The sequence below is a fragment of the Cupressus sempervirens genome, chromosome 1 (assembly GCF_028749045.1).
Source record: "Cupressus sempervirens isolate cs-2001-9-10 chromosome 1, ASM2874904v1, whole genome shotgun sequence".
In the NCBI taxonomy this organism is placed as follows: Eukaryota; Viridiplantae; Streptophyta; class Pinopsida; order Cupressales; family Cupressaceae; genus Cupressus; species Cupressus sempervirens.
The window spans coordinates 181021867-181048985 of NC_143118.1; the positions used below are offsets into that span (position 1 = coordinate 181021867).

The following is a 27119-nucleotide window of genomic DNA, read 5'->3' on the forward strand; positions in this document are numbered from 1 at the left end:
ATTTACTACTACTGATGATTCCCCTAGCACAATTCAGACAAGCTATATATCTATGATTGGTGGTTTGCAATACTTAACTCACACTAGACCAATCCTAGCAAACGCAATAGGTATTGTAGCAAGACATTAGGCAGAACCTAAAGAATCACACTTGGAAGCAGTAAAAATTATTTTCAGATATTTGAAAGGAACTTTAGAATTTGATTTATGGTATTTAAAGATCAAATGATTTCACATTATATGCTTGTATTGATGCAGATTGAGCAAAAAAATGTTGATGACAGAAAAGGTACAAGTGGAGGTACATTTTTCCTTGGAGGAAAATCAATTTCATGGCTAAGTAAGAAGCAAGATTGTATATCACAACCTACTGCAAAAGCAAAATATGTGGCAACAGAAAGCAATTGTAATTGGTTGATATAGATGAAACAGATGCTAAAGGACATTGGTATAACTTTTTCTAAACCTATCATCATGCATTGTGGTAACAACTTAGTACAATGAGCATGTCAAAGAATCCAAAATTACATTCAAAGACTAAACATATTGATATCAAATATCATTTTCTGGGAAAGAAACTTACAGAAAACGAAATTAGATTGGAATATGTGAGCACACTTGAGCAAGTTGCAGACATCTTAACTAAGCCTTTACTTAAGGACACCTTTGAAAATCTCAGAGGCATGTTTGGGGTGATGGCCTCTCCTTATGAAGAGTAATTGATGCAAGGATGCATCAGTCCAATATATTCAAAGCACATTCATTCGCCTAGACATAATGCTTGGTACTGCTCCTTGGTGGGAGTGATTACATGGTCCAGAGCTAGTCCAAGAGCTCTTATTTGTTCAAATTTTTATAATCGTATTTTTTTGGCACTTGACATTTGTTTTAGTTTGTAGATTGGCTTGATCCAATACAATTATTTTGATCAGAATTGCATATCTTTCTTAAGGAAAGAAATCAGTATGACAGAGAGAAATCTTCCTTAGGGGAGAGAGATTATCGATAAGATTTTTACTTGACATTTTGGCACCCTTTGCCATTGATGTCAAAGGGGGAGAGAATCATGTAAAAAACCTTTCATCAAGGAAGGAATGTGTATATAAGGCTTGAAGATTGTATATGTTGAGGATATTTAGAAATGATTTTTTTGGATTAATAGTTTTTCACTAAGTTACCGATTTGGATGTTGATTCTGAAGCAAATTTCGGAAGCGGATATGGGATGCGGGGAATTTTTGTTTTTGGATGCAGATGCGTGAGGAAACACACACACACACACACACACACACACACACATATATATATATGCAAAGAAATGCAAGAAATATCAAATATACTAATATATGCAAAGAAATGCAAGAAATATACAAAAACAAATTATTTGATAATATGACTATGAATCTATGATACTTAACCCTTTATCAAAATTCAAAATATTTTAAAATTCATATGATATTTCAATATCAATATGTGCTTGTCCAACATTAGCGTTTAGTCTTAATTTTTAAACAATAAGTTCAAATAGGTCATGTTCAAGATTCCAACAAAATAAAAACATAGTTAATGATTGAAGTCTAAAGATTCAATCAATCAAAGTCTGGCTCTAAATCATAGGGATTCGCAAGAAAATCCACATTCTCATCATCATCTCCAACTGCTGAAAGATTATTTGAACCAAGCATGGTTCCACTTATGCTAGATGCACCACGTGCCACACTATCATCATCACTATCTCCAACTGTAATAAGATCATGTAGTGTTGCATCCAAATTTGCACACTCAGGGGCTACATCCCAAAGCTTTGTTGCCCCTTCCTTGTAATGATCATTCTTACATGACAAAAGACGCAAGTTGATGTGGACAAAGACCAAGTCCTCAGCTTTCTTGGAGCCCAACCGGTTGCACTTCACTGAACGGATAAAGGAATACGTACTCCAATTCCTTTTAGCAGCAAAAGAACTAGCAACCTATATAGTTGTCACAAAACATACAAATGAAAAGCAAATTAATTTTAAAGAATGTGTGAAACCCTAAATTCTAAAAAGCAAGTGTAAACATAAAAATTTAAAACAAATTTACAAAAAAAATAAAAAACTCACTTGTGATAGGACCTTGATTGCAAGAGGTTGAAGATGCTTGAAAGGTTGACCATACATGTACCACCATGTGATAGCTCCCATTCTATTTTGGTCCTTTAGTGCAAATGGAGAATGCCTTAACCCCGAAGCAAACAACCCAAATTCTTCCCTCACTTTTTCATGCATTTCTTCCAGTGGGAAGAGTCTTGTAAGAGCTTTGTGGCACCCCTCAGCAACCTCCTCATCCGCAAATGGTGCAACTCTACCCGACATACCAACTACCTCCTCACTATAGTACCTAGGAGACAAGGCATATGCAAGGAGGTGCAATGGGGTAGTCATCTTATTCCAGCGATGGTGGATAATTGCTTGCACTTGTGTGCATAAGGCTTCACATTGTGTGGGGTCACTCTCATGTGCTTGTATAGAATGTTTTACCTTCTCAACCATGGTGTCCATGCCATCATACACATCCCCCAAGCAAGGTGTATCTGTATCAGCAAACGGAGCATAGTCATGATGGGATCGGTGAAATCCAATACATATGCCACACGAGCCCACCAACTCCCACTCAAGATCAAATCCTTGATCCTTTGTGCTCTTTCTGAATTTAAGATCTTCTATACACCCCATTGATTACCGATGACCATTTGGCCCAATGCATCTTTTACCTTGAGGAGTCATCTCATGACAATTGTATGAGATGCAAAACAAGTCTCAGCAAACTAAGCAAGTTAACAATATGTCAATTGACAATATAATTATAAATTTTCATTTTTAACTAAATTACAAAACCATGAAACTTAGTAATTTAACAAAATTAATTTACCTTCAACAACTCCAATTTGGAGTATGTTCTAAAAATGGATTGTGACATGTGGTGGTTGGTCACAAACATCTGTATGTCCTCCCCCTCTTCATATATTTTCTTCACCCAATCTACTTCAGTGCCAATCCTCTACATGATCAAGTTAAGGGAGTGAACAGTGCATGGGGTCCAAAAAATACGCTCATACCGACTCTCAACCAAAGCACCCACACCCTTACAATTTTTGGCATTGTCTGTGACCACCTGTACCACATTCTCACTACCCACCATCTCGATGGCCTCGATGAGAATTCTAGAAATGAATTTGGAATCCTTCACTTGCCCCTCACAATCAATAGCCTTCAAAAACATTGCCCCTTTGGGAGAAACTGCAATCACATTAATCAGTGATCGGTTTCTTGTATCCTTCTAACCATCTAACACAATAGTTAGAACCGAAGTTTTCCAAGATTTTTTGATTGGTTGAAGGTCTTTCTCTATATGTGCCTTCTCTTGTTGCAAGAGAGTTGTATGCACCTTTTCATACCCCAAGCTTGTGTAGTTAGCTAGTGATTCTTTGATTGTTGCCACCATTTCCTTCCAATATGGCGATCTCACCAAGTTGAAAGGAAGCCCATTCGCATAGAGGCAACGTGCAATAGCTTCATCAGCACGGTCTCTTGCCTCCATTTTAAATGCGGTGTGCAATGGGCCTCTTTTGCAGGTTGAAATTCCCACTTCTTCCTCATCCTTTCTTGGCACAGGTACTTGCAAGAATGGGTGTTGGGAGGATGTAATTGGTTCAGTGGGTGTCTGTAGCTTGCTCTTTGAGGAAGGACCTTGATAGTAGCTTTCTTTTGATCTATTGATCAATGCACCAGCAGCTTCTTGTTCTCTTACAAATGAAAGTATTTATGCACTAGTTATCCCAATACCATTTTTGCATTTGCACATTCCAAATCCTTTGCTAGTAGGGTCCATAAAATGAAGCTTCACTCGGGAATATGAGCTATTGAAAGGTTTTCCTTTGTTACTTTGACAATAATTGCACTTCCAATAGTATGAGCCACCTCCTGAAACCTGTGATATCTATGTTGTATGTCTCCACAAAAGAGAACCTACACCAATTTTGAAATTATCAGTCCCTTCCCCTCCTTGGCCCCCCACTGAACTTTGACTAGCACTAGCACCGGTATCCATTCTTGCCTAGTTTTTTGCAACCTATTTTATAAGAAAATAAATAAATTTTAATTAGTTCCTAACAACTATGAACATCAATGATCATGCATACAAGTGGAAAGAAGTGAGAAAAACTACTAAAATAGATACCCAAAGTTGCTTCTACATATCTTTCAAAAAAAAAATGAAAAGAAAGTTTTAAAAAATCTTCAAGAACTTTAAAAAAATCATCAAAAACTCAAAAAAATTCATCTAAATACTCAAGAAAAGGATTGATCACTTACCTTGAATGGTTTAAACTCCTTTGAGAAAGCTATCTCTCCCTCTTCGATCGATCCTCTTCGAAAATGCTGAACTTAGCTTCACAATGAAGAAGTGGTTGTAGGTTGAAAGTTCTAAAATGACTCTTGTGAATGCTTCAATATTGACTTTTAGGGTCGTTTTAGGGTTTCATAGTGAAAAAAAAACTTTAAAAAATCATTCCATCACATGTCATATTAGACACTTAAGTCATAAAATAATTTTTTTATTTATTTTTTTGTTTGCAAGCCGCTGGGCCTAGGGATACTCCCGGATGCGTCAGCTTCCCCACGCATCCGGTAGCCTACGGCTGGCTTCCAGCCAACACCTGCAAGGCTTCCGGGCGGATCCGGGATCCGTCTGTCTCCGATGAGGATGGCACACTTGGGAGCCACGAATCGGTATCTGAGGTTTTTCACCATACGTTGTCAAGGAGAGATTGTTAGCACTTGGAGTGTTGCAAAGATGTTGTATTAATGACAGATTTTGTCACTGATGTCAACATATGATTTTTGAATAATTAGAGTAAGATTTTGCATATCAAAAGTCATTGATAAGTTTAATATAGGCAATGGTTTACATATTTGTATATCCAAGCTTACATTTGTGTAGAAGAATGAGTGTAGACATCGTGTCTATGTTGTACTTTATTTGATATTCTGGATGAGTTATAGTTTGTTTTGTGAAAACGGGTAGCAAACAAGTGAGTAGGAAAATATGCCAAAGGTAGTTGCAGTGTTTTTGCCATACATTGATGGCGAGCAAGAATTAATGTTATGGAACATGGGAGATGATAGAAGACTTGTTTGTGTGCGTACTTGTTTGTGTACGTATTTTTGGATTTGTAAGTCATTTAGCTTACTCTAGAAAGGTCATTGGTGTATAACGTGCAATACATTTTACTAGCAGCCGACTAGATCATTGTAGCATGTGAATTGTTATTGGCAATTTTTGTATTCTTGTTGTAGCATGTGGAACACTTCATGTAATGTTCGTATGATTGCTTGAGAAGGTGTGTATGCCTTAAGCATGGTCCTATGAAATTAATTGTACATTGGGGAAGCCCTATTAGTCCAACATAATTAATTATTTGTAATTGGCATAAAGGAAAGTTATTTTCCTCATTGTGAGGTATGCAATGATACGTATAAATGTGAGCCTTGATGTTGGATTGTCAAAAGCAGAGCTAAAAAGTTGTTGGATGCTTTGAGAAGAGATATGAGTGGAGTCTACCATTCCAAGTGGACTTCAAAGGAACTGTTTTGGGAAGCAAGTTCCAGATCAGCCAGTTCACATTAATGGATTTGTTATTCTTTGTAAAGGTGCCTTAACCTTTCATCCTTTGAGCAGTGAGCACAGGCAGTATGCCTTTCGGTCTCATCAACTTCTTATAGGATTAGAACCTTCTAACAAGGGTTCAAGGTCTCTTAACAGGGATATGTCCTCTAGCAGGGGCTGTTGTACTAAATGCACTGTATTTGACTCCTAACAAGGTCACATCCTTCGACAAAGAACTTGTATATCAGTACATTATTTTGCAGGTGTCATCCCCATGGAGGTTTTTTCCACTGATCAAGGGTTTTCCTCGAGAAGAGAAATCAGTATGTTATGGTGTATGGTTTCTTATTATTGTGAATTATTGTTTTAATTGCTGGTGATCAGTTTTACAAGTTTGAAATTAATTATATGTGCTCACAACTGATTCATCCCCCCCTTGCTGTGATGTTTGGACTGGACTTCTTAAAAACTAGTTCATGGAGCTAGATACTTCATCCACAACCTCTTCAAACACATTGAAGAATGCATTTGAGGCTGAGTTTAAACCTAATTTACCAAATTCGCTTACTGAAGGCCAAATCCTCGAGTCAATTTGGTCAAAAGTCTGATACAGTGCAAATTATCTTAAAATTTGTTTTTTAACTAATAAATTCACACAAAAATTTGGGAGACGGACCCTACAGGAATTTGCAATGAATTTGACCTACTTTTGAAATTATCGTGCGAGGCTGGAAAGAATTTGGATCAAATTTGGGCAAACATCTGTTATGTTGACTTTTCAATCAAGTATTTTCTTGGCAAATAGTAATACAACCCTAAAAGTGATATTATAAAACTAATAGTAATATGCACCTTATCATAATACTCACTGCCTATGCATTCTTCTCACACAGCAATTTTTCTGCATATACCATTAGCGTTTGCAATTCTCTTGGCGTTTGCAATTCTGGAGCGGCTACCTGAGCTGGGCACTAATCTATTGTTATAAACCATTTTTTATGGTATTATTGCATCATACATTGAGCTGCCAACATTCTGATTATCTGCTCCAAATCAATCAGGGTTTGAATGGTTAATTGTGTCAAGAATTATTTAATCTTTTCCTGCTAATTAATGAGAGAAGGTACGGCTATCTCTCTGCTATTAACAGACTGCATTTGATGGTTTTGGCATGCCATATTAGGGTGGCACTCACAGTTTAGGAGCAGCGTGGGTTTTCCAACAGCTGCATTCAGAATAAAAGAGTGGTATCATACATTTGGAGGACTGCAATTAGTATTTATAGGCAGCGTTTGAGCATACAGGATCTGCACGTGTCAACAAAGGACAATTTCCATTTCATTCATCAACAGCAAGGTTTCAGCGTTGATGTTTCTTACTGTCAGGTTCTTCAATAAATAAGTTTATTCCATATTGTTTTGGCATTTGTAAATATTTGTGAGTTCATTACAGAAAATAAAATTGGTGTGCAAATTTATGAACACAAAAATATAGACTAATGTCAGCCTCAATGGAGGCGAGAACCAATGCATGAATAAAGAGATGCCAGTTCAGAAAAGGACACAAGAATGTCAATATTAACAGTCCCATAATATTCTGATTGGGTAAGTAAACAAACATATAACCAGCGTCCAAAAGAAAAGAATGAGAATGCATGATGGTGATTAGTATTTACGCTTAATTCATTATCAATAAACAAACCATTTATGGCCTGAAGTAGTATAACCTACATACAATAATTACCTCTGCAGAATAGAAAAAGGGATATCTGCAAGAAAACATTTACCTGGTCTTTTCCAGCAAAATCATTTTCAGGTGTGAGAAAAAGCATGCAATGGCACTCCTTCCTGCCATTAAAACAAATTCTACAAATGTGAAAGAACAAAGATAAAAATAAATAAAGAACCATTTTCCATAGCAAGAAAAACAAATTACAGAAAACTAAGATTAATTAGGACCATTCTGTAATTTACTACCTGAATATAAATTTATGTTGGAAAAAGGAAAACCAAGAAACATGACACAAACAACACTAGTTTGATGAATTCTTCAACATTCATCTGAATCTTCTTCTCCATCTAAATACAAGCATGATATACACTATCCCACTTCCATGACGGTGCCACCTTTTGTCACCTAGAGCCTTGGGATAAGAGAGAAATTTTATGCTCTTGTTAAATAGATCTTGTGTAACACATCTATTAAAATATTGAAACTAACCCAAAAAAAATACAGAAATGTAAAATTTAAAATTCTGTGGAAGGATTCTGCTGAGCTCAAGTGTCAAAAATTGAAGAGTGGGCTTAAACAGTTTGGTTTGTTGGTGGTCGGCATATTATAAGGCCAATAATAAATATCAAACAAACAAAAAATATTTTTCACCGTGTAAACCAAAACCGGGAAAATGTGCAGTGGTCAAAACCAGACAAATGCTAGATGAAAATCAATTTAGATGATGCCTCCAAAGGGAATTTGGGCCCATCTAGGGCGATGTGTGTGTCAAGAGATGAGAAACAAAATATAGTTGCCTTTGCTTCATCTAAATTGGAAGATGGCACAAATAACGAAATTGAGGCTATGACGACTTAATTAGTGGTGGGATTGGCAAATACACTGGATACAAGCCATGTTCACTTGGAAGGAGACTCTCAGGTGATAGTGAATGGTGTGTCCAAGGGAAAAATTCATGTTTGGAAAATTAGTAAAATTGTGGATATTATCAGGCAAAAATTGCACAGGTTTCAGAAATTCAAAAGTACACACATCTTGAGGGAGGGAAACTCGATAGCAAATACGTTTGCAAAATGGGCAGTGTCTTTTCAAAGCATTGGGAGTGTTTTTGAGGATCTCAAGGGGATAATGATTTAACTTAATTGCTTGAAGGGTGGTATTTCAAATTCAAATAAGACCCGACCATTAGCATTATTCACATCATCATTTTGGATCGGAGGTACTGTGGTAGCTTTGTATAATGATTGCCAATCTTTTTCAACTTGAGTTTGCAATGTACAAAAGCATGTATTGGCTATCCTAATGGTGATGAAATTTTATTTCACCTTATGCGCTTACAGGTTCTTCAAAGATTGCAAGCTTTGAGGTTTTCATGATTACAATTTTTAATGATGGGGGGTGGGGGGGAACGTGGCATTTGATGGTGACCTTTGGTATTATGCATGTGTGGCAGGGAAGTTTTAATGTGACCTTTGGATTAAGGTGCTCCCAATTTTCATTTGCTCTATCTGTAACGTTGTAGAGTGTTAAGTTCATTGGTGGAGTCTGTTGTTGGTGTTGTGTGAGAATGGAAGCAATTTTTTCGCTTCACACTAATGCCCAGCAGCAATGCTTCCTCAGTGAAGTAACAGTGAAAAGAATGAAGAATGTTTTTCTTTTTGATGGTGAAGAGTTTTAAAGGATTGTTTACATGCTGTTTGAAGAAGATTTCATCGATGTCAACCGTGATTATTGTGCTAATATAGATATTGCCTCCATGCTTTTCACATGGGCGTTGGAGTTCGGGTCCAGGGAAGAGGTCATTTGGGTGATGAAGATGTGTGTTCGGAATGAGTGGCTTGCAAGGTTAGTATAGATTGTTGCAATGGCTGCACCAAGAGAGTTTTTGTGCAGATGAGAGGTACTGGAGGAATGTTGGAATTGGTCAAACGTAATTTAAACCATTCTTAGTGTGGAGAGGAGCTGCTAATATGGATGACAGGGAATTGGATGTGCTTTCCTGAAGACATATATCAGAAATATGGTAAGGGAAAAGAAAAAGATGAAGTGGAAAGTTCACAAGAAGAAGTTGGCTCAGTTGCAGAAGCTGTATTCTAGTATGGGGTCTGGATCAAAGGATCAGTGGGCCATCGAGAACGAAGGGAAGAACTGTTGCAAATAAGGCTGCTCATGTTCCTCAATGTGTCCAGGCTTTCTGCAAAGTGTTTATAATCTTGCTATTGTATTTGGTCAGTGTCAGGTATGGAATATTAAATGTATAGACAATTAGTCCTAATGTGTATGCCCAATTTTTTATTATAATAGCATGTATATGGGAAGTACGGTTGTCTCAGACTGGTTGTTGTTTACAGGTGGTCTTTTTTGCATCCAGTTCATACTCTTTGTTTGGGGTCATGACTGATGTGCAGGTAAAGTTTCTGTTGTAGCAGGGATTGGTATTTGATGGGCTGTTTATGTATGCATATTGTAATGTACCTATTAATATATTATATATATATAACCAATCCAAAAAAACAATCACAAGCATACAAACAAATATCAATAGACAGTGTTTATCAGCCATTAATGCCTTCCCCTTGGTGTCTACCAACCAATTTTGGTACAACTTAAATGTCTGAAGATATTTAAAATTCCATTTTAGCAAAATACTAGTTTTACATGATAAAAACAAACAATATTTTTCCACCATTAAAACATCTTCTAGAAGGAACAATGCCTGCCTTTCCCTCATAGGCACACATGGACAGTTCCAAAACCCTTGTTGTGCCTCTGCTGCCTTGTCATCATAATGCCTGGAAGAAGGTACTCTGTTAAGTAATTTATCACATTGTTTTGAAAAGAAAAATCAATTAACTGTATAATCTACATCCAAATCATTGGATGCAGATTTGAAAAAAAAATCAATTCAAAAAAAAAAATTTAGCCAAAAATTAATTATTATAACACACACCTACACGGGCAGAGTGGTGCACCTAAAGTATCTTTGTGCTCTGCCAAACCCTGTCATTTCCATCAGCCATAATATTAAAAAACAAAAATACTATTCAAATCAAATCGCCAGATGGAAAATATAAATGCAGTAGGAAATATAAAGAAAGTGAACCATAATTGAACTAAACAACAATTTAAAAAAAGAATTAGTAGTGATGATGCATATGTAATGTCCCGACATGTCTGACGACCAGCAGAAATTAAGACAAAAACTTACGGAAAGCAACAGTAGATTCATCTGACGAGGTTGAAAACTTTGATTATTAAATTATTATTTTATATAATATCTTAGTTATAGTCCAATTCATTTGTAAAGACAAATCCAAAATAATTATATTCTAGAAGATAGTCAATACTTCAAACCAATAAGCCCCGTGCATTAAGTGGCATGCAATTATCTGGAGCCAAATAAATGTTTGATGTGATTATTGTTTAGACAGAATAAGACTGACATGCATGACAGTTAGGCAGCACAATTGATATATGCCCATTGTTTAAATTAGCAACCTTTGTGAGGATAAAGCCCTCATGATATCAAATTTCTCTTTAATCTCTAATAACCTGTGCTAGGCCAACATTTTGTGTTATAGAATGACAAATTTATAAAAAGACCAAGTACATTGAGTAGTTTCACCGTCTTCTTAATAGTTGCATAATCTCTTCCGTAGCAAGCAGTTTCTAGCACCTGTGAGTTTGATTTTCATACAAATATGTGTAAAAGGCACAGGAAGAACTCTCCTCAATTGCATGCAGTATTTTATCAGAGCCCTCACTTACTTCTGTAAACCTTTAAATCCTCTGCTTCCCTGTCAGGTTATCACTGTTTAGAGGTTTCTAAGGAATGTCTCTCTATAACCAACTAGGTCCAATACATACAGCAGAGATAAACAGATGAGAAATCATGATGAAATAATCTAATGCTCTATGCTCTATGGGGACACGTCCTCTGCACTTTTGCACCAGTTCCTGTCCCAGGAAGGTACGGGGATGTGGGGATGGGAAATTAACTGTTGCCAAAGCCATCCCTTTTTGGTTAAATTGGATACTGTCCCTGAAACTTCAATTCGACATGCCACGAAACTTAGGTACGCCAATCCAGATGACCATCCCCAATGGCCCAGCCAAAAAATGAACGTCCGAACTTGCAAAAAAAAGGTTTTTTTATTTTGTGATTGACTACATGAGTCCCACATGAATTGAAATAGACAGTAAAAAATATGAAACCCTATTTGAGCCATTAAAAAACCAAAAAAGGTAAACAATTGCACATTTTAAACATACTTGCTCAGAGGAAGAACATAGAGCACAGCAGCAGTGAAGAAAGTTTACATTTTAGAGTTGTGAGAGGAGGTTTTCCCATCAAATCTTCTTCATTCCAAGTATGTTTTTCATTTTCCAGTTGCTTATTTCAACTTTATAGCCATTGTTTTCCACTTTTCATTTGTTTTGCAATACATAGGGATGGCATTTTAAGTGAAATCTTTTTTTTTAAACTTGCAGCACTATATTACATTCCACAATCATGAACAGCAGTGAGAATGAGGGGAGCAGTGGTAGCATGGATGTTATAAAGCAAGAAACTCATAGAAAAAGACCTAGTACTTGGGCAGCTTATAGTTTTCAAGTAATGTGCTTGTAGCAGGGGCAGAAACCTCTAACCCATTTGAGTGCCTTTCACAAGCCCTCAAAGAGTTTGCAAAAAGCCTGTTCAACCCCAAGAAATCTCTCCTTCCATTTTCCCACAAGAGTAGACAAGGATAAGAAAACAAATCCAGGGATAGTAGGGAATGGAAGTGTCATTTGTGCCACCTTCTCATAGGGTAGAAAGTAACACACCCACTCCCACTTCAAGTAAAGGAAAGGGGAAAAGGACTAAAAGAGAAACAAATGTTGCTGCTTTATTTAATTTGCAAGCAAAAGAGGTGGCTGAAACATCAATTGGAAAAAAAAAATTTGCTCATGCTATACCATTCCATGTGTTACGTTCCTCATATTTTAAACAAATGTAGATATCTATGCTTTTAATCCCTCGTTTGTACCACCTAGAGAAATGAAACTATGCACCACCATTCTTGATAGAGTGTAATCACAAAAGTGAGCACTTTGCTTGAGGATATGAGACAAACATGGTTGAGGGGTGGATGCTCCATCATCATGGATGGGTGGACCAATATCAAACATCAGTCAATCATCAATCTTATTGTCACTAATACAGCGGGCTCTTATTTCCTTAGAGCTATAGATTATTGAAGGAAATTGAAGGATGCAGCCCACCAATTTTTTATTTTTAAGGATGTTATAGAAGAGGTTGGACTCGCTAATGTTGTGCAACTAATCATTGATTCAGCCTGGGGTGTGTAAGTTTGTCGGATTCATAGTTGGCACACTCACAGATTAATCAGCGATTAGCAGAAAATCATCGAGTTTTATAGCCTAGCGAGTTTTTGGCGAAACAAATTGCCAATTTAAAAACCCAGTTACCCAAAGAAATTGTAGATTACTCGCTGATTTTTCAGCAAGCATTTTTCTGATTAAAACTCGTCTCCGTATTTCCAGCAGTGATATAGGCAAAAAAATTGATTTTTGCAACATCAATTTTCATTTGTGCATTTAGATGTTTGAGGAGGGAAGAGAAGAAGGATTCCACAGCATTCTTAGGTGATTGCAAGCAATTCAAGACGGATCTGAGTGGATTTGAAGAAGATTTCAACCGATTTTAGAAGACAAATCTCTTTCCCACATAGCTTTGCTGAGATTGTTTTTATAGTTTTAAAAAATGTTCTATTGTTTTCTTGTTGCATGTAAATGAATTCAAATCATTTGAAAGCATTTCAACTCTATATTTGACAAATGAAATTGAAGAATATGTAAGATTTAAAAAAAACAAATCCTAGTAGTTTGTTTAGTTAATGTTTAACTTTGAGTGACGTCTAAAACAATCAAACTTATTTACCTAGTTTCTATTTCTAAGTTCTAACTTTGTTTATTCATTTTTCTATAAATTTATATGTGTAGGGCCATGGTTTAGCATTAAAAAAGCCTAATAAGCTCACGGGAAGAATGGCCACAAACACCATGCCCATCTAGATATATAGGCACTCAGCCTAGAAATGCAAGAGATAAGGCAAGGTGGTATGCCTATGAAGCTCCAAATGATGTTGGGAAGGTTATATGCATTTCTTGTGAAAAACTTATTTCTGGAGGCATAAACCACTTCAAATACCACCTTCCAGGCATAAAGAAACATGATTCAACTCCTTGTCGCAAGGTAACTGAAGAACAAAAAAGATTCATTAATACCCTAATTGCAGCTATTGAAGAGAAAAAATTGAATAGGGAGAGAGGGAAATTAGCTATGAGGGCAACCATAGCTGAATCTCAAGGAGCTCCTATTGATATGCAAGATGAAGAAGAAGCACTCGAGAACATGGTGGGATCTCTTTGTGGCCCACAGATCCGCAAACAAAGTGCCTTGTTTGCCAGTTTGACTCCCTCTTCTACATTGCCTGGTTCTTCTATATTGCCTAGTGCATCGGGAATAGGGAACTATATTTTGTGTCCAGGAACACAACTAGATCACAACCATCATTACAAGGCATTGGATGGAGCAAGGAGGTGCATGAGCAAACTAATATTGCATGTGCTGAATTTTTGTTTTTCAACAATCTCTCAATGTATGTGGTTGATAGTACCTATTGGCTAAATATAGTGAACCTAATTACAATATCGGGCAAAGGCTACAAGCCCCTTCTCGCAAGGACTTGAGTGGAAGGTTAGTATTTTACTATTTAGTAACTGTAAATAATTGAAATCCACTTGAGTTCATTTTTATATTTTATAGTTTAATTGTTATTTCCTATTTATTAATATCACTTGATTTCACTTTAATTTTGTAGGTTGCTTGACAATGTGGTTGATAGGGCAAGCGTATTGGTGGAGGACCAAAAGAAAGAGTGCAAGAAATTTGGCTGCACCATTTTATCTGATGGGTGGATAGATGGAAGAGGTAGAACCATTACTAATTTCTTGGTTGCTTGCAAAGATGATGTGGTGTTTCGGAAATTTGTTGATGCCTCCAATAATGTGAAAAATGCACACACATTGACTTTAATGTTGGAGAATGTTGTCATGGCGGTGGGAGTACAGAATGTTGTCATGGAGGTGAGAGTAGAGAATGTGGTGCAAATCATCACAAATAATGCAACAATATATGTGGCAGCAAGTAAATTTAATTTTTTATATTCAAATTTGATCTGATGTAAATATGGAAAGTTGGCAACTAATTATTGATTTTTTACTAATATTTTAGCTAAAATCCTCCAAGAGTGGCACCCCACAGTTTTTTGGTCACCTTGTGCAACACATCTCCTTGACCTTCTTTTAGAAGACATAGGACTTCATTGGGTGAGTTCAGTTGTGGAAGATGCAAGGCGAGTCACCAAATATATCTATAATCGCCCATGGGTTTTCAGTTTGATGAGAAGAATCACTAAAGACAAAAATTTGGTGAGGCCTGCTATCACAAGGTTTGCAACGGTGTTCTTGGCGTTGCAAAGTATTATCAACACAATATTACCTCTGAAAGATATGTTTGTGTGTGTTGACTGGGTTGCTTCACCTTACTCAAAGAAGCTTAAAGCAAAGGTTGTGGCATAGATAGTCTTTGATGATAGTTTTTTTGAAAAGGCTATAGAGATTGTGAAGGTAACTTCAAGAATCAAAACATTAATTTTTTAGTTGATTCAAGTTTCATTATTAATTTGTAACTAATTTGTATTTTTCAAGTTTCAAATGTAGATGTTTATGCCCTTGGTTAGAGACATGCGCATATGTGATGGGCAACATTCCCCAATGGGAAGTCTTTATGAGGCCATGGATAAGGCCAAAAAGGTTGTTAGAAATTTCTACCATGCAGACAAACTCAAATTTGAGCCTTTGGGAAATAATTGATAGGAGGTGGAACAATATGCTCCACCAACCCATTTATGCAGCAAGCTACTTCCTCAACCCCAAATTCAGGTACTATGATTCTCCTTGAGATTTTACGAAGACTTCATTTTACTTTTTTTTTAATGTTGTGTACTAAGACTTGATTTCATTTTCTCTTTGTTTTAGGGCTAATGGTTCCTATTCAGATCCTAATGGAGAGGTGATGGAGGGTCTCTCTAGATACATTCAAAGGATGATATCCAATGAAGCGGAGAGAGACCTTGTTGTGACTGAACAACAAGACTATGTGGAATCAAGGGGTAATGTGTTCTCTTATGTGCTAGCAAGAGAGCAAGAGCTTCTCAAGCCCCAAGTAAACCATCAAAGTTTAAAGTTAAACTTTAAAGCTTTTGCAAATTGATAAGTTGTATTTTCTAATTATCTTTTTCATTGCTTTATAACTTATTATATTTTGTTTTACAGATGGTTGGTGGGCAACGTGGGATGGCAATACCCCCCAATTTAAAGAATTTTTCTCTCAAAGTCTTGTACCAACCTTGTAGCGCATCCCATTATGAACACAATTGGAGCTTATTTGAGTCTGCCACACAAAGACAAAAAATAGACCGACTCAAAAATGGCTCATTGACCTTGTTTATGTGCACTATAATCTTAGGTTGCCTATAAAAAGGGCATAGAGTTCAGCACTACCTAGTCCACTTGATCTGGAAGAGATGAATCCCTACTCTGGTTGGACGGCACAAGAGCCAGATCCATTGTTTTCAGCTAATGAAATCGCTGATTTGGAGAGGCAAGCCATGAAGAGGGGGGGTGGCTGAAACAAATCTTCATTTCACATTGGATGACATTGAGGATGAGGATGACGAGGATTCAGAGGAGGAGGAGGAGGCATCACCAGTGCCACATATAGGAGGAAATATATCCACTTCCACGACACAGAGCCAGTCAGTAGGGATATCAAGCGAGTAGGCACAGCCACAGACTTCACAATCATGTGGCTCATGCCCTTCCAGTGTGGGGCACCTCTTCGACACCTAGACCCCCTCTCTTTTACGATAGTAGAGTTGGAAAGAGGAAGATGTGATTGCATTGATATTTTTACTATTTAATATTTACTTCTAGTTTGAAACTTCGACAGAAACTATTTAATAGTTTGCTTCCCACCAGTGATTTTGTACCCACTATGCATTTATATATATCTAAACTATGCTTGTTTCTTTTGTGTTCTCTTTAATTAACTCGTTACATGCATCTTCTCGTTAAATTTAGCAAAAAAAGTATTTTTAATTAAATTTAAGCAGTTTTTTAGGTTCTTAAGTTTTTTTTTAAAACTAGCCAATTTTTTCCCGAATAAACTTTTGGGGGCTTGGCAAGTTGTTGTTGAGTCTAAGTTTTCCAACCATGGTTGGATTGATGGTGAAGGGTACTTATTAGCACATTTTTTGGACCTAATGTTGAGTACATGCACTGAACAACACCTTGAAGAACATTGGGATGATTGGATAATAGCAATGGTATTAAAGGCTAGAGATGTACAAATGTTTATTTGCAACCATTGGACATCTCTTGCATTGTTCGAGTCATTTTCCATGAAGAAATTCTTCAATCCCATAGAGGCTAGATATGCTAGATACTTTATTTCGTTGGTGAGGATGCTCGAGGTTTAGGAGAGCCTACAATCCATGGTCGTCAATGCATAGTGGAGCAGATGGCATTAGTCTAGCACACCAAAGGGAAGGAGTGTAAAGCAAAGCCCTCGACGATGACTAAGTGTCCACAATGAGGTAAGAAAAATGTTATTGCTGACTTAATAAGATTATTTCTGATTTTGTCATTTGCTGATTTTATTAATTAAAACTTAAGTATATTAAACTTTAAGATGTTTGTAACTTGCTTGCACTTGCAGATACATTTGCTCCTTCACTGAGCCTCTAGTGTGGATCATTAGATATGCTAACACTAATTCTTCTAACCTATGTCATTCGTCTTCTTCCACGGGTTGTTAGTTCCTCCACTACAAAGAGGAATTGGTCCACATATAGCTTCATCCAATCAGTCAAGAGGAACAATCTTACCTCTAGACAATCAAAGAAGTTAGTGGTTGTGCACAATGCATTGCGGCTACATGATCGACAGTGTTGAGTATCTTTAGACTCCATCCTTACCTTGGACGGGGAAGACCCTCAGCCTACCAAAGACTCAAAGGCTGACTCTGATGATGATTTGGATTTAGATTCCTAGATCCACCATGTGTTGTTTATGGACAGTCATATATTTGCAAATACATTATTGATTTTGATTATTATAGATAGCTGATAATGGAGTTGGAATTCTATGTTATTGTTTACTGTTTAGTATTTTAGTTGTTAAAAAAATTGTCATTTCATGCATAAAACTTGCAGCCTTTGAGCATTTTTGTTACATGTATGTCATATTTTCACAATGAAAATATTTGAGTTTTGTTAATTTGCCATGTATTGATCTTCTAGAATGTCTATGGTGAATGATTTATCAATGTTTTCAAATTGATTCTTGCATTCTCTCATCCTGATGATGGATCACAGAGTGTGATCCGAAACGTTGATGCTAAAAAAACAAACACAATCAAATCCAGAAGCAAAAGTTTAAAAAGTCTAATGGATTGTGGAAATCTATTCAAATTGATTGATTTATCAATGTTATGATATGCGTCTTTGATATCTCTACATATTAAAATTCCCTTATTTTTTAAATAGTCACCCCCTGTCATCCCCTAAAAACTGGCCCTAAACCATACCCATACAAGAAACATGTCCACATCACCTAAAACGTCCCTGCCCCTAAAACTCTATGGAGCATGCTAGCTTTCACATTGCATTTACAATATATATAAGTTGTTGGTATGGGTACGAGCATGGGTAGGGTTACAAGAATCCAATATTGGGTTCAGACAAAACAAATTTTCCCGTGTGGGTATGCATCTATGCATGTGTGTGTGTTTGTGTGTGTGTAATTATATAAGTATATATACAAAAATAACTTAAAGAAATAGATATAATTGTAAAACTGGTAATAAAAATTAAATCTCGAGCGTTGGAATAGACTAATAATAATGATAAAATACTGAGGTTGCTGTCCAGTGAGACAGCTACTTAGAAGACTTCAAAGTAGCTGCTTCACAAGACAGCCATTTCAATATTTTCTTGCAAGCACCTTTACAGATTTTCATAAGTATTCATGATGCAGAAATGATCCATAAAATGCTTTAAATATTTCAAGACAGCTCACAAATTTCTAATGCTAAGTACTCTAACCTTCAATTGAATATAATATTAAGGATACAGTACAAAAATTGAAAGCAATAGAAATCACGAGACAAAACCTATTTTGCCCTGAGTTTCTGGGACAGGGACAGCAGGTAACATCGGGATGGGTTTCCAAGACAGCAAAAAAAATTGCTGATTTCGGGGACGGGGGGGACGGTAGGAGACAATTATATAAATATTATACACTGAAATTTGGAAATAATATGTATACATGTCATTCATATGAAACTAAGCACAAAGCATATCATTTAAACATCATAAAACCTTAAAATACACCATCTGAATTCAATCTAGGAAATAATAACCGATTCAGTACTCAATATGTGTTAAAATTTAACTCTAGTCTATTATGCATTCAAAAAACAATTTTAATTGTCAATATGCATATCAATATGTGAACAAGACTATAGGTTTAACAATGATAAATATCATAGATATCTGAAAATCTAAATATGCCCAAAGGCTAGAGGGCTGCCATAAAGTTTCATCATGATGTTCAAGTTCAACATAAAAGCCAAAATATAGAAAAATGAAGCAGACTGCTGCTCCTATTCTACTTCTGCCACCATGGCTTCAAAATTAGAGTCCTCACCCTCACTATCATGCTCTACAGGAAACATAGTCTCATCCAATGAAACCACAACATGTAAACCCCAGCCTGCTCACTTCCTCATCGTCATCCATCTAGGTCACTTCGTCTTCTTGCAAAATGAAAACCCCAGCCTGCTGGTACAAACTCTAAATGCAAAAGAAATACCAAACAATGGCATATGAGGGTCATTTTTGCCTTTTAAGGGAAAATGGGGAGGCAGGCCCCATTAAACACCCAAACAAATTGCATTATAATAAGGTTTAAACACTTTTTTTAATATTTGTTTGCTTTTCTTTTCTTGCAACGTCCAAGCGTTTCCGAAATGTCTTGGGCAAATTTTTAGTTTTGGGGGACATGGGGGGGCGGAAGTCCCATACCCATCCCCTCATCCCAGGGATGTCTCCATTCCAGAAACTCCAGATTTTTAGGTAGGGACACGTGCCCAAGTAACACAGGACAAAACACTTCACAATGATTGGGTATGTTAGGGGTACAATTGGGTGCATGCCCCAGGCGTACCCTCAAGCGCACCTAAGCCCAAACTGTGTGTGAGGGTCCTTTCCTATGTACCCTACAACTAAGCAATATATCATCAAACATCACTACTTAGAACATGTCACCACACTATTTGAAACAAAACTAACCGAATGGGCTCTCGTATTATTGAGTGGAAGAAATGCATGATGCAAGGATCACTAGGTTGGATTATCGGTCACTTGTTAAGAACAACATCCCAGATGATTTCTCTACACAGATCTTTCTCTGCCACTCCAGCTCTTACATAAACAATGAGAAAGATCCTAATGTAGAGAATACAGTTGCCATATCTATTCATCACAGCTGGAAAGTGACAGTTCACTACCTAATTACATCATTGACTAACACAATCACTCATTTCAGTACTTCAATGTAAACTGTTAAATGATTGAGTATATGATGAACATTTGATGAACCCTTCAATATATGTGTGGTCAACCCTTGAAGAAACGTTGTGAAAACATGGGAATCCTTCAAATCAATCTTCCCAAATCTCCTTAAGAGAAGCCTCACATCATGAACGCTAAGGTGATCAAAGATAATCCATGTGGAGAAAAAAGGTTATATAGTTGGAACAAAATAGCAGAATTCATCAAGTTGATCCAAGATAGTCCATGTGGAGAAAAAAGGTTATCCAATTTGAACAGAACAGCAGATTTCATCAAGGTGACAGCTCAAGGCAGATGACTTTTAGGGATGTGCTCAACCCAAACAAGGCATCAACAGCAGATTTCATCAAGGTGACAGTTCAAAGCAGATGACTTTCAGGGATGTGCTCAACCCAAACAAGGCATCCTCCTATTGCCTTTTTCAGCTTGTAGGATCAAGCAGTGATAGCTTCTAATGGGAATCTGCATTGGTTTTGTTTAGGCTGTTTTAGATTGGCAAGTAAAACTTGGTTGGCATGTAACTAGAAATCCAGATAAGGAATCCAACAGTAATTTACCGTAAATGTACCATCAATCAGCATAGAAGCTATGCCTTATTTGAAAAGATATGTTTCTTCTTTAGAAATAACAAATTTACCTGTGTAACTGTTTATATGCAGTCCTTTAAACTTAATGTTGATAGGATCTCCTTCAATTATGAATTTTACAGGCATCTCACTGAATGATTAATATAGCGTTACGGGCAATTAAACTAAGTCGTTATAACCTTATTTGCATGTAAGATTTAATTGTTTCTATCTTAATTCCCATACTCATTTTAGAAGAGATGCATCATGTCAATCCATGTGTTACGATGTGTGCAATTCATGATTTACACCTATATCTCAATTCAACTCTTGACACATGATGTACAAATTAGACAAAATCTCTACATACTTCTAGAGTCCAAGTAAACTTGTAATTCCTTGCTAAAAATCTCCTAGATTTGTCTTTCCATTCAGCTTCTGCAAGAATTTTGCTGTTCCCTAGATGAATAAAAGCATTTGCTGCCTTATAAACACAAGTTTGTTTTTTAAAATGATTTTAGAAGTTAAAGAAGAGAGTTAACTCCAAGAAAGAACAATATGGATATATATTACCTTCTGCCAGAGCACTAATTTGGTGAGCCATCTCTTATTTCTTGTTATAAAGTTTATGCAGACAAGTCATTTTATATGATTTTCCAATGTGGCAAACATACCTATCAAATAAATCTTGGATGAAAGTTTTAAAAGTTTGAGAAATGATTATTATTGTTGGAATTGGGCAAAGGTCACATAGTGGATGTGCATGATGTTAACAGTGGCAGGTATGTTATACTTAGAGACATACTATGTCAATTCTTGACATATATGTCAAACTAAGATTAGTGAACTCAAAACTGTTTCAAGTACTAATGACAACTAAACTAAAGGGTTGGTACCACAACATGATGGATTGGAAATAGAAATGCAAAATCAAAAAGGCGGGTTCACATGAATGTACCATGTAACTATAACAGACCCAAGCCCACCCCATGCATCAATCACCATGGCACACCCTAAAGTAAAGATCAGACTTACATCAATGCTTTTGCACACAATGTAATCATACTATAGCCTTCAGCCACCCCCAGTATTCTTTGAGGCCCAAGGTCGATGTAAAAAAATTTGTTCAATGGGCAATGCTTTAGGAAAAAGAAGCGACTGCCATAATGAAAACCCGATATCAAACATTATTAGCTCTGTCGCATGGAGAAATGTCTCCAACCCCCCTAGGATGCATCTCTAGTACTAGATACCTTCCCTGAGACATCTCTAATTGTAGAAGACTTACAACTGTCTCACAAAGATTCCCACAATCTCCAGTGCAAAAGGTGTCATCTCCCACATAAATAAAACCAAAAAAAAACTAAAATTAAAAGTTAAATTCATCTAGAAGCTAGAAAATAAATGCACCAAGAAGGGAGAAAATAAACACAGCACGGAAGGGAAAACATGAGCTACAGCATGTCAGGAGCCAACACCAACAGGACCACAAGTATTTGTCATTTGACTATTTGCAGTTTGATGCAAAACTCTAAAGATAATCATATTTTTTATATTCTTCTTGTTGTTCTCTTAAATTCATCATGCAGACTTTGCTGTATACACAATGAGAGTGAATTCTAATAGACCCTTGAGAGTTGGGAATTTCCCGGTGATAACATTTACTCTCTTTATTCCCGTCAGTGTATCTATATTCATACTCTCATATATATAATCACACTAAAATAGCAAAATGACTTGTACAGTTAAAAGATACAACCTGTTAGTTTGAGTCATTGCCTTCAATTTCCTTATACACTTTGTCAAATTTGATTGATTGCTATGAAGTTTCCTGTGCTGTTGATGGTTTTTTTGGTTCTGGATGAATCCTTTGCTTCTTTTATCCTATAGATCTTGAATGTTGTTGCCCATTTGATACTTCTTTTTCCTTCTGAACGTTTCTCATTGCCTATTTAGCATTTGTGCATTACCTTGCCAAATGATACATCATTACCTAAGGATTTTTAGCGATGAAAGTTCAATGTCATGATATTTTCTATAAATTATTAAATTATATTAAAAAAAGGGCATCTCCAAGTACCCCATCTTTTCAAAAACAGATGTACTAGCACCGGTACCGATGTCCTGTACCAGTCTCTAAGCAACCTTGTTTATTAGGCATGCCCCATTAGTTATTTTGCCCATGATGGTGCAAGCCACTGCATATGAGGCTGGATGAAAAGTCTAGGTAAAGTTCAAAAATATATACCCATCAGATGTTTGCCCTAGGCTGGACAGTACCCTCAACTCGACACTTAATTCCCCTCGTGTATTAAGTAAGTGTTTTAGAAGAATAACAAATGTAGAAATATATTCATAAATGAGCAGTGAAGTCACAAGAAATGTGTTTTGCAGATACAGACAGTAAACAATTCAGACGCAATCTCCAACCTTTGATCTCTGTAACTTTTAAAAAGTTATATAAATTTAATCAGTAATTAACCAGTGCGTACTAATATTAGGATATGAAATGCACTAAGGTGGATATTTACAAAGGCAGCTTTGCACTACTAATCTTAGCTAAGATGATCAACCTTCCTGTTTCAAAACTGCAGACATATTGATTCTTCACATAGTAAAATCCAATGTGACTCAGTAAAATGCACCTTCAGAAAATTCAAAATAATTATTAATAATTGAACACACCTTAATGACAACAGACGTAACTCCTTTATCAACACAAAAATATGTGCCTGATCGACGAGCATATATTTCAGAAAACTTCCGCATTATTTCTATAGATTTATCTGAAGGCTCAGCTGCAAAAACGTGTAATCTGGATAAGTATAATAGTTCTCAAGTGTGTTTGTCATCCTACAAATTAGGAAATGCAAGTGCATACATCCAACTAAAATTCTCTGTCACATCTTTTTTGCAGTCAAACTACAAGATCTCAATAGATTTATTATCACTCCCAACCCAACCTAATTAGAACACACTTAAAATAAGTAAAATTTCTAGAGAACGTAAGATAACTTATTTTACAGTCAAACACCGAGATCTCAATACATTTATTAATCACTTCCCAATGAACATAATATGATAATAGTTTGGAGAAAGATGGGTAACTTATTTTGCAGTAACATTTATAATTACTTTCCAAAAAACCTGATTAATAAAGAATTAAAATTGCTGGAGAAGACTATCTAAGAAATGTATCTTCTTCCTAGATTTTGAATTACACACCAATGGCCAAAATTGCTTATTCATGTGTATGTCAGAAATTCTTGGATACAATAGCAGGTGCTTTACCTATTAAATACAAATAAGAACAAATCAAATTGCTTTCGGAGAACTGAGGCCTAACTCAGAAAGAAAGATTTTCTCAATCTGTTGTAAGAACTAATTGAATCACAACCAGAGATTCTCTTCTCGATGGTTGACTTTAATTCTTATCATTTGAGTTAAGCTAAAGACTATGGGATGATCGGAGATATCAGATTTCCACAATCCATTATAATTACATTATAGGTTTCTGGATTCGGTTGTGTATGTAGTTTTAGCATCAGCATTTCAGATCCCACTCCATGATCCATCATCAGGATGAAAGAAAGCAAGAGATGTATAAAAAGTATCTAGTCTTATAAAGCTTAAGAAGTTGAGATGAATATGAGGACTATGAGATGACTAAAAAATCCAAAACAAAAAATGTCTTGGATGAATATGAGGAAAAGGACTATACAATTGCCACCTATGGGAAACGTTGAGCTCTTGAATATTCATAAACTTTGTCACCCAATGAAACCTCTGAACATAATGACTAGTAGTGATAACAGAGAATATGGAAATCGATATATTCATCTTTTACTGAGTGACTCGAAGCCTTGTACCTACTATAAAAAGTGAAGACAAGATTCTTCAAAATTATAAGCATCTGGAACACAAATTGACAAAATCATTTAGAAAGATTTTGTCAAGGCTTAGGGATCCCATAAAGCTTTAGAAGTTAAGATCACTCACAACCAGAGGGCATGTTTAATTAGTTAGACAATATTATAAAAGATATTTAGGTTTGTTTCGCAATATACAGATTCAAAATTCACTTTAAAAGCATCAGATCATCACAACTATTAAAGCTAAAAAAAAGTATGAAACCAAAAATTGCAAGAAATGCCCAAGTAACCCAAAGAATGTAAGAAAAACATGAAAAGAGCCCAACCAAGTAAAAAATTATACCAGGACTAACTTATGAGATCACAATTTTTTTAGTCAGCAGTGAAGCTGAGTCATCAAATTCATCAAATCTCTATGGTACCAGAATATGCTGAACTATCTCCATGGTATTTCTAACCGGCTACAATATTAGGCAAAATTAACAGCTAAAGCACAAAATATAATTGTTGTCTCATGTAAAGACACAATCAGAATGTTAAATTGACTGTTGAAAAAAAAAATTAAACAAATTAATAATAGTAAATACCTTCCTTTTTAGGTGAACAGCAAATCAACAGAACAATAATTGCATCATCCTCTCTAAAGACTCGAAGGACAAATAAGGAAATTGAGAAAAATATTGAAATTAACAAGAATCTCATTCAATGTCAGGATGAGAAATCAGAAGCATTTGACTATAGCTACAGAAGCTGTACTCAACAAAGGGGAAGAAAGCTTCAAAGAATTAATTATCGCATTTCCAAAATGGTTTTCAGTATAGAAGGGGCCATTCTCAAATTCCAGAAATAGGAGGAAAGAACAGGACTAGATGCAGAAAGGAATATAAATTGGATCAAGATTACCAATATCATTATCATTTGCAGCATTGTGGTATATTCTTCCAATGCATTGTGAAATTCCAAGTCTTTGAATATTAATAATAAACATGTAAATTTTCTCCCTCCTAGCCAACTTCTCATTCAATGAAATCATGAATGGTCCTGACTCAGCCGAATTATGTTGAGTCAACTGTATGAATATTGTATTTAGCATAGTTTGCAAATACTTGCAGAGTACTCAGCAAGTTGCCAAGTAAAGTTTTTGTCTGGCCAAGTTTTTGCAAGATAAACATGCAACTCATCCCATCAGCTTTTTCAGCAAGTTTCAGCGCCAAACTCACATGAGCACTCAGCGAGTCTAATTCTAAAATTCGTCATACACAAACTGTACACCAAAATGCAGGAAGAACACATGGTTTGCACAGAAAAGCACTGCTGCTTGACAGTTCATTGGTTTTAGTCAGAAAGTAATCTCACTAGACAGACAGCTAGGCATGGTGTTTGCAAAGGCATCATTATTGCAGGCAAATGGAGGGGCCCAATCGCAAGCAGTGTTAGCCTTCAAGGTCATGGGAGGACTACAAAGCACAGCCGGAATTCTTAAACACTACCAAACAGCTGGTACTTGAGCTTGGGCATAACCTTTGCACAGAAACCATAATGTGCCTTTATTAATTATTTTACAAATATGCCACCTCTAACTAAGTGCTTCTTCACATGTTGGATGAGCTAGCCCCAAAGTGCTCGAGTTTTGACTCATGGTTGCACAAAAAAAATTGATCAGCCAAGTCCAACTTAAGTCCAAATTGGTGAACTATGATATTTAGAGCATATAATTAAAATTTAATGAATCACGTGCCCAATTAGATGGAAATTAGTGAGGAATGATGAGTTTCACCCCACAGGCCATGTTCCATTCCTGCTAGCTCTTGGGCACTAGTGCAGGAGCACCCACATAAAGTATTTAGGTCAAAGTTTTATATAAAGTATTTAGGTCAAGTTTTATGTATTTAGGTCAAGTTTTATGCATGAGCCGACTTCAGAAATTTATCTTGATTTCGTAATTAGGATAAGATAATTTTCTTGGGATTTGTACAGATCATTGTGGGGTCATTCTTCCCCATTCTATACTAATCTAGAATTTTCTATTTTGTAATAATCTAGAATTTTCCGTAGACCGTCTTAGCAAATATAAGTAGAGTCTTAGGTTTAGGTTTAGGTCAGGCTTGAGAGCAAAGTTTCTGGAAACAAAGTTATGAAGAGAAGAAATCTGCAGGAAGAGCTAATGTATGTACGGTTCATTTGATAAATTAAATAGAAGAATTTTATAATCTATCTCTTGCTGGTGCTAGTTCCTATTGCTATTGTGTTTGCTTCCATTGTGTTTTACCTCTGCATCATTTTTGGTATCAGAGCTTGGGGAAAGCTCTTGAGGCAATTAGATTTTATGTCTAGATCGGAGTCAGAAGCTGAAACATCAAACATGGTCACTAATGCTGAACTGGCAAAGAAGATGCAAGAACAAGAGAAAATCAATAAGTGGTTATTAGATGAATTTGAGAAGATGAAGGGCCGGATGGAAAAGAAAGCAAAGGTCTCCTCAGAGCAAGAGGAAGAAGGGGAAGAAGAGGATACCCCAAAGCAGGAGGTGGTTAAGAGCAA

General features: G+C 36.2%; 1 protein-coding gene across 3 annotated transcripts in view; it reads right to left on the reverse strand.

Moving 5' to 3' along the window:
* LOC149576735 (ferredoxin thioredoxin reductase catalytic beta chain family protein) overlaps positions 1–27119 on the reverse strand; it is a 73672-nt gene that overhangs the window by 37697 nt on the left and 8856 nt on the right. The window contains exons 2-5 of one of the 3 annotated variants that reach the window (XM_089819399.1): positions 23392–23504; positions 10327–10376; positions 10097–10168; positions 7432–7492 (exon numbers count right to left, since the gene is read on the reverse strand). In XM_089819399.1, the coding sequence (XP_089675525.1) occupies positions 7432–7492; positions 10097–10168; positions 10327–10376; positions 23392–23504 (296 nt within the window). Of the gene's footprint in view, positions 1–7431; positions 7493–7628; positions 7789–10062; positions 10169–10326; positions 10377–23391; positions 23505–27119 lie in introns of those variants that run through there. The other 2 variants (XM_089819407.1, XM_089819389.1) reach the window with 2 other exon arrangements.